General features: G+C 65.9%; 2 protein-coding genes across 2 annotated transcripts; both read left to right on the top strand.

Annotated features, from left to right (window-relative positions):
- Positions 1 to 1,327: 1,327 nt before the first annotated feature.
- On the top strand, positions 1,328 to 3,730 carry MNEG_4042 (Putative RNA-binding protein ylmH; the record flags this gene model as incomplete). The annotated part of the gene is made up of 6 exons (XM_014047479.1): positions 1,328 to 1,642; positions 1,873 to 1,928; positions 2,156 to 2,301; positions 2,568 to 2,674; positions 3,026 to 3,149; positions 3,528 to 3,730. The coding sequence occupies 6 exons, from the start codon at positions 1,328 to 1,330 to the stop codon at positions 3,728 to 3,730; spliced, it is 951 nt and encodes a 316-aa protein (XP_013902933.1).
- Positions 3,731 to 4,575: 845 nt separating this feature from the next.
- Positions 4,576 to 5,762, top strand: MNEG_4041 (hypothetical protein; the record flags this gene model as incomplete). The annotated part of the gene is made up of 1 exon (XM_014047478.1): positions 4,576 to 5,762. A coding segment is annotated over one exon (1,187 nt), but the record flags the coding sequence as incomplete, so codon positions are not given.
- Between the last annotated feature and the right edge of the window lie 2,029 nt (positions 5,763 to 7,791).

The following is a 7,791-nucleotide window of genomic DNA, read 5'->3' as shown; positions in this document are numbered from 1 at the left end:
CGCGATCATCACCCGTAGTGTATAAAGGACGGACGCTGACGTCAGCAGCGTCGCGCCCGCCACCCGCGCCAGCGCGACGGCGGCGCCGCTGGGGTCGGCCGCGGCGTCGCCGCCGAGCAGCGCGACGCAGAGGCGGCCGGGCGCGAGCAGGGCGGCGGGCGCGGCGAGCGCGGCGGTGGACGCGAGGAGAGTGTAGCAGGCGGCTTGGGTGGAGGGGCTGGAAAGGATGCCTGAAACCCTGTGGGTCACTGCATGAGTTTCGAGGAAACAGCATGTGAGGCGGTAGATGGATTGGGAGGTGATGCATCATCGGAGAAAAGGTCTACAGGTTGTTGGGCGTGCCTACAAATGTGTGATGTCCGCGTGCTGTGTTGGTGCAAGGGCAGCCGCTTTGCCTTTGATCGCGGCGGGGCAGAGGACTGCAGGAGTGGAGGGTTGTATGGTTTCGCACGCGCACCGCTGTGGGCGGCTCTGCCGATCTTCTGCTCCGTGGCCAGCTCCTGCCCCGCCAGGCGAGCCTCGTGACGAGAAGGCTGGCTGCTGTCCCGGTGGCCCTCTGGCGGCGGCTGCTGCGGCTGTGGCGGCGGCGCGCGGCGCTCCGCCTTGAAGCATACTGGCTGCGCGCGGCTCGATCGGGTTGGGTGCAGGCAGTCGCAACATGGCACGCTTGCGCGGCTGTGAGCGATGGAATATCAGGCAGCAGCAGGATGCTTTCAAGGGCATCATGCCATCAGGCGCATCAAACTACAGGACAAGCCAATCGCCATGCATCCGTGTCGCCATGCGTTCAACCCCCAAATCGGAGGCGCACCTGACACGCGAGGCGCCGCTGCGCCGCGGACGGGCAGCAGCCCCGGCGCCCGCCACATGGGCGCGATGCCTGCGCGCGTCGCCACATACCTGCGCCCACCGAGGCATCGTCCAGAGCATGGGGCATCTGGCGCGGTCATGCATGGGGCTCCGCCGCATGCGCCAACCTCGGTCTACGCTACGTGCATGACCGTGCGCAGGTGACGCGCAGGCGCGTGCAGAGGGCTTGTCTCGCCATGCAGGCGGGTCACCTGAGAAATTTGTGAGTGATGTACGCATATCGGACGGTCGCCCCTGAGCTTCAGGAGGCTGCAAGCAAGTCGCTGCACAGCAGGCAGCTTGGACTGCCGGTTTTCGTCGTGTAAGGACCAAGATTCTGTAAAAATAAAGCGCATAAATGCGCAAAACCGTAGGCATCTGTTCGAAACAGTGTCACTGTCCGCGTCACAATCAATTTCGATCTCGGATCCTGAACTGCCGCCCCCCTACTATCGCAATGAGCTTTTCAAGATGCATTATGCCAATGGGGTGCGGCTGGGCCTGCTCCCCAGCGCGCGCCAGCACCAGCGGCGGCCCCTTGGCCCTCGCCACATGCGCTGCAGCACGCAGGCACCAGCAGCAGCGGCACCAGCAGCAGCACCAGCAGCGCCGCAGCGTGGCGGCGCAGGCGAAGAGCACCGCAAAGGAGATGCTAGCAGTCGCGCCTGAGAACAGGGCCGAGGTGGCTGTCATCCTTGACCTGGCGGAGCAGGCAGCCAAGGGCTGGAGCCTGACTTGGAGCCGCTTCGTTTCGCCGCCAGTCGCAGCGGACGCCCTCAAGGCGATCGGCCAGGTGCCTGCCTGCCTGCCTTCCGTTGCCTGCAACATTGCGCAGCAGCTTGATGCCAGCGTGACACCTCAGGGGGGGGGGCGCCACTGATTGGTGCCAGCGAGGCCCCTTGGACTGGGCTGCGGCGCTGCAGTAGGGGCATGCCAGACTGCTGCATGGGCATGCCAGACTCCCCACATGGTGCAAGCTGTCAGCAGCCCGCAATCCCCCTCCACTTCCCTCGTCCACGTCAGTTGGCAGAGGTGTCCGCTATCGCTTGGGGCGGGTACCCTCAGGCCGAGCGCTGCAGGTGGGTGCGTTTGTGGCTGGGCGGCGCTGACCACCCCGCAGCAGCTGCACACACACGCACTGCTTGGCATGCATGCGCGCCGTCCAGAGTGTCCTTTGTACAAATCCCGTGCCGCCTCAGCCAAGGACGAGCGAATGTGCATGGCTTCAAATTCTCTCACCACCCGCGCTCGGCCACATGCATGTGCAACCGCACGCCCTCCTCGCCCCCACACCGGCCCCAACCAGGATTGTCATCGGGCGGGACGAGCTCCTGTCGGCGGCGCAGGCCGATCCCTCGCAGCTGGAAGGAGTGGCCGCCCTGGACATAAGGGGCAACTTCATGTTTGACCCCGCCAACCACCGCGACTTCCTTGGGGCACTGGTCGGCACTGGTAGGCAAAGCAGCTGCGTCTCAGTGGGGAAGGCAGCGAAGTGGTGGTGGTGGCAGTGTTTGGGGTGGGGAGGGAGACGGTTGTAGAGAGCGGCGGTGCAGGGCAGCCACGGGGGTACTCCTGGGGCTGCAGTTTCTGATTATTACGCAACACATGTGCGGCTCGCTCCACTTCACGCCGTCACCAGAGCGGTACCATTATCGGCACCAGCTGCACACCAAAGCATACCCCACCCTCCCCATACATCTGCGCCCCGCTGCCTGTAGGCATCGTGCGTGATCGGATCGGCGACATTCTGGTGCAAGGGGAGGGCGGGGCGCAGGTGCTGGTGGACGCTGAGCTGGCGGAGCACTTTGAGGCCGAGCTGACTCAGGTGAGGTCCAGCCAATGTGGTGATTTGGGGCTATTGGTGCTGACTTCGTTTCTGTGTTGGCCTTGAGCAAAGTGAGATGGTGGCGGGCGGATCGGGCTTGTCGCGCCTTGAGTGGAGGGCGGCTGCTTGTCAACAGCAACACTACCTGATTCGACCGATGGTCGCCAGCGAACGAGCTCTCAGCCGGGTGCTGCATCCACAGTCGGCTTCCAAACAGACGGCAAGACGGGCCCGCAGCTCAACGCGATGGCAGGCGTCCCCGCTTCGGCCGCTGCATACAGGCGGCCGCGCTGCGCCGACGACGCCACCGACCGCACGCCAACTACTTCCACGCCCGCCTGCCCGCCATAGGTACGCTCGGTGCCGGTGGAGACGCGCCTTGTGCCGCTGCAGGAGCTACGCGTGCCGCCGCGGCAGGAGCAGGAAATTAAAAGCGTAGAGGCGTCCATGCGGCTCGATGCGATCGCCAGCGCCGGTGAGGGGGCGCATGGGGAGGGGGCAGCAGGGCCTCGGGCATCGCGCGCGCTGCCTGCTGCCGTGTATGCTGCTCGCTCGGGCGTCGGCGCCACGGGCGGTGTTTGCTCGCTGCACTGTCAGGGGTGGCGCGGCACAGCTTGAGAAAGGGGAGGAGGTTGCCTGCTTTCCCTGGCACACATGATGTTGTCCCGGCCTGGCACAATCCAATTGATGCAATTGACTCTCAGAAGCCCCCGCCGTTGTCACTGACCCTGCAGCCCCAGCCTTTTATCCCCTCCCAACCGCTTTGCCCCCTCCTGCTACCTTGTGGCCCCCACTCCTCCCGCCCTGACTGCCCCTTGCTCCGCCCCCACCCTCAAATGGCACCGACCCCCAGGGTTCCGCATGGGCCGCGGCGCCATGGCGGATCTCATCAAAGGGGGCGATGTGCGTGTCAACTGGCGGGAAGCGAAGAAGCCCAGCGTCGAGTTGAAAGAGGGCGACGTGGTGTCTGTCACAGGGCGGGGACGGCTGGAAGTCAGACGGGTGGAGAAGACCAAGAAGGAGAAGTTTGCGGTCAACATGGTCCGCCTTGTGTAATCCATTGACCGCCTGGTCGTTGGCGAGGCGTCGGTGGCGGAGGTCTGGCGTTGGCATGCTTGCACAGGCTCTTCCAGCGGCGGCGTGGTCGAATGTCGGAGACGACCCAGCCGCAGCTCCCAACTCGGCAGCTGCGCGCCGCGGTGAGGTCAGCAGTGAGGAAAGACTCTGTTCGATCGCCACGACCTCGCAGTCAGCTACGCAGCGAGGCCACAAAGCTGCAATAGTACTTGCATCACTAGCACGATGGAGATGCCTCCGCCCTCATTGCCAGGGCCGAGATCGAGCGCGGGACGGTCGATGCTGCGAGCAACAGGGGACGCCGGCGTGCAGAGCACGAATGATGATGCGCAAATCAGCAAACTGTAAGCTGCGCGTGACCTGCTGCGAGCTTTGCAGGCTCGTACCTGATGCGCCGCTGCCGCCGGCCATGCCAGTGCTGTATGTGTGCTTGCAGGCACCATATGGCCCAGCACACGCGTTGATCGACTCGCTATCCTTACCTACTCCTCCCTGTACAATTGTATCCACTCTTCCAGGTCGTGCGTGCAGCGCGGATACTTTTCGGATGAGTTTGTGCACCGCTTCGTGCGGCGGCCCCAGCGTCGCAACCCCATGATCAACCGAGGTGCGCAGCAGGCCGCCGGCGCCGCTGCTGTCGCCGCGTCTGCAAAAACGACGGATGCAGGCTGGGGAAAGGGGGCTGATTTCTTGCCAACTCGCTGTATCGGCAAGCACACCCTGGAAGCACACTATGACATGCATCACGTACCGGTAAGCTATCAACCAAGCAATGAACCTGCGCCCATCATTATTCACTGCAAAACAACACGTTCACTGGCGTGATGACAACCCCAGGCTACTGGGCGCGGTACGCCGTGGTGAGGAAGGTCCTGGCCTCCTTCCTAGCTGCGTGCTGCGGGGACGACAGCACAGACGGTGGAACCAGCGGCAGCACCAGCGGTGCAACCACGTGCGGCCGGGGTGACGCCGCTTCCCCTCGGGCCCAGCGGCCAGAGGGGCGGCAGGCAGCGGAGGAGGAGGCGCCTGGAGGCTCTCTGGATCTGCCGCGGCCGGCTGGGTGCGTGGAGGCGCGGGGTCAGCACCAGGAGCTACAGGGGCGGCAACGGCCAAACTGTCAGCCGCAGGCGGGGGGCCCGCGGTGTCAGGTGGTGGTGTTAGGGGCTGGTTTTGACACGGCTTGGTTTCAAATGGCAGCCCAGTCAGAAGCCGGCGACAAGGAGCCTGCGGCGTCTCAGCAGCAGCAGCAGCAGCAGCAGCAGCAGCAGCAGCAGCAGCAGCAGCAGCAGCAGCAGCAGCAGCAGCAGCAGGCGGCAGCGCCTGCCCCACTCCAGCTGCCAGCCTTGGGCCCCGTCGGCGTCGGCGCCCCGCGCGCCGCACCGCCGACTGAGGTGGCACGCGTTCTGGGCAGCTTCAGCGCAGATGCTGGGCGGCTTCTCAGCAGCTGCCGCTACATCGAGATTGACTTTCCGGAGGTAGCTGCCAAGAAGGCGCGGACGGTTCTGGCCCACGCTGATATGTGGAGCTTGCTTCCAGTTGGGACGATCGCAGTTGCCGCAGCCGACAGCGCGCAGCCCTCGCCAGGAAGCGGCAGCGGCGCTGCAAGCACGGGCGGGGCGGGCAGCGGCGGCGGCGCGGGCGCGGCGCGGCTGACGTGGCGGTGTCAAGGCAGCGGGGCGGGGCTGGGGCCGGAGGCGGCGCCGCCGCCGCATGTGGCGCAGCACGCTCGGGAGGTGCTTGCGCCGGCCGGCGGCGCTGGCGTTGGCGTCGGCAGCAGCGGCGGCTTGCAGGCGGCTGCCGGGCCGGCGAGCTCGGAAGGCTGCGCCTCCGCTGAGAGCGCTGCCCCCGGGGGCGCAGCTCCGGCCCCTCCAGGTGGCGCCGGGGCAAACAGCGGCAGCAGCGGCAGCAGCAGAGGCGGCAGCCGGGGCGGCAGCTACAGCCTGGTGGGATCTGACCTGCGGGATCTGCGGGCGCTGGAAAGCGCCATGGCGCGCGCGGGGTTCGAACCTGGGTGAGGGCGCATTGGAGCAACGGCGGGCGAATCGCCAATCGCAAGCCCGTGGCGCCCGTGTAGTTCGCCGGCAATGGCAATTGACTTGCCAACCCCAAGCCCGTGGCGCTCGGCTTACGTCGCCGCCGGCACACCTGTCGCCGCAGCTCGGGCAATCCCACCGCGCGCACACTGCCTGCCGTCTCATCCGCATTTGCTTCCGCTGTCTTGCCGTAACCCGCGGGCCGCTCATGGGTTTACTGCCCCTGCCTTCACCTCGCGACACTCGCGGCGCTCTCTGCGCCCCGCAGGCTGCCCACCCTCTTTCTTTCAGAGTGCTGCCTCGTCTACATGGAGCCCCACCACGCCGCCGCCCTGCTGGCCTTCGCGGCGTCGTGCGTCGCGCCGGGCGCCGCGAGCGCGGTCGCGGTGTACGAGATGTGTCGGCCAGACGACGCTTTTGGGCGCACCATGGTGGCCAATTTGGAGGTGCAAACGGGCCCTTCAAACGTTTGCATCGTGACGGTGGTCCCGCTTGTGTGCTCGGCGCTTATCGACAACCACTTTCCTATAAATGGCGGTCAATGTTTTGGGTCTTGGCCCGCTTTGTGTTGCGCCTGGTGTTTTCGTTGGGGAGTGGTGTGACGGCGCTAGGGCAGGCGCGGCTTGGTCCCTGGGGGTTGCGCATGGATTGCGGCTGGCTTCGCTTGCTGGCCGTTTTCCTGCGGCGTTTGTGCAGCCTGCCCCCGCTTACAATTGCGTCGGGCGGCCGGCGCACTGCCGCGGCATGCCAAGGGGCAAGCACGCACTCTGACGCACCCCGCGGCCCCCGCCCACCCCCGACCGCCCCCTGCAGGACCGCGGCTGTCCGCTGCTGGGGCTGCCTGCCGTCCCGCAGCCGTGCGACCACGCGGCGCGCCTGGTGGCGGCCGGTTGGCCGTCCGCCGCGGCAGCAGACATGTGGCGGTGCGTGGGCGGCAGGAGCGGCTCTCCTTGCCTTGGCGCGCCGCAACCACCGCCGCAGTCCACGCCGGACTGCATCTGTGCAGCCTGCTACAGTCCGGGTCATGCTTATGCATTGCAAATCAGACCTCACAATCATCTGGAATGCGCAATTCACGTTTGCCATCCAAGCGCATCCCGCGGCGCCTGGCTTGCTCTGAAGCGGGCTTCTCTCTCACCCAGCCCCACCCACTCACGTTGCCCACGCTTGCTGACCCTGCCATGCACTGCCCGGCCGCCCCACGCACTACCTGCGTGTGCATTCGCAGCGTCTACTATGGCGGCTGGCTGCCGCCCGGGGCGCGGGCCGCGGCGGAGCGCCTCGAGATGCTTGATGAGCTGGAGGAGTGGCGGCTCATGCAGGTGGCTGGGGCGGGGCGGGGCGCATCAAAAGGGCTCTGGGGTTGGTACCGCCTGTTCTCTGCACGCGTTTGTGGTAAGGGCGATCCCATGGGATTGTTTTTCGCGTGTGCTTTCTACTTGGGGGCATGACGGAGTGAAAGCATGCATGGGCGGGCACATGCTGTGCGATATCTGGCGCAAGCAGTACGCCTGCATTCATTCGTGGCTCGCCTTCCCCTTCCCGAACCTTGAAAGGAAGGTGCCATCGCACCCTACACACACCAATACACACAGAACCACAACGATCCCACACCCCTACACCCCTCGCAGGAGCATTACTGTCTCGCGCTAGGGGTCAGGGACGGGTCTGGGCGGCTGCAGGGGGCGCTACACCTGGGGTCCCTTGCAGCCCAGCAGGGGCCCGGCTGAGAGCAGCGCGCGGGGGCCGCGGCGGCGGCAGCGGTGATACTGAGGTCGCCTGGGTGCGGTCCCGCGCGTGCAGGTGTTTGTGCTGCTATTGTAACCGCTGGTGCATGGGCTTGACTTGTCAGCTGCATCTTGTAAGTTGTTGCAGGTGGACAGGGGCTGCATCCCAGGGCATGCGACGGCACCAGTCCATCGAGTCCAGGGCCGGCAAAAAGCAGGTCATCACGCAGATGCCAGCAGCTGTGCCTGGCGGCGTGTCCGTCTAGTGATGTTATGCACA

This window comes from Monoraphidium neglectum (assembly GCF_000611645.1).
Source record: "Monoraphidium neglectum strain SAG 48.87 unplaced genomic scaffold scaffold00540, whole genome shotgun sequence".
In the NCBI taxonomy this organism is placed as follows: domain Eukaryota; kingdom Viridiplantae; phylum Chlorophyta; class Chlorophyceae; order Sphaeropleales; family Selenastraceae; genus Monoraphidium; species Monoraphidium neglectum.
The sequence above is the reverse complement of the archived record's forward strand: the minus strand, read 5'-3'. Positions and strand labels throughout refer to the sequence as shown.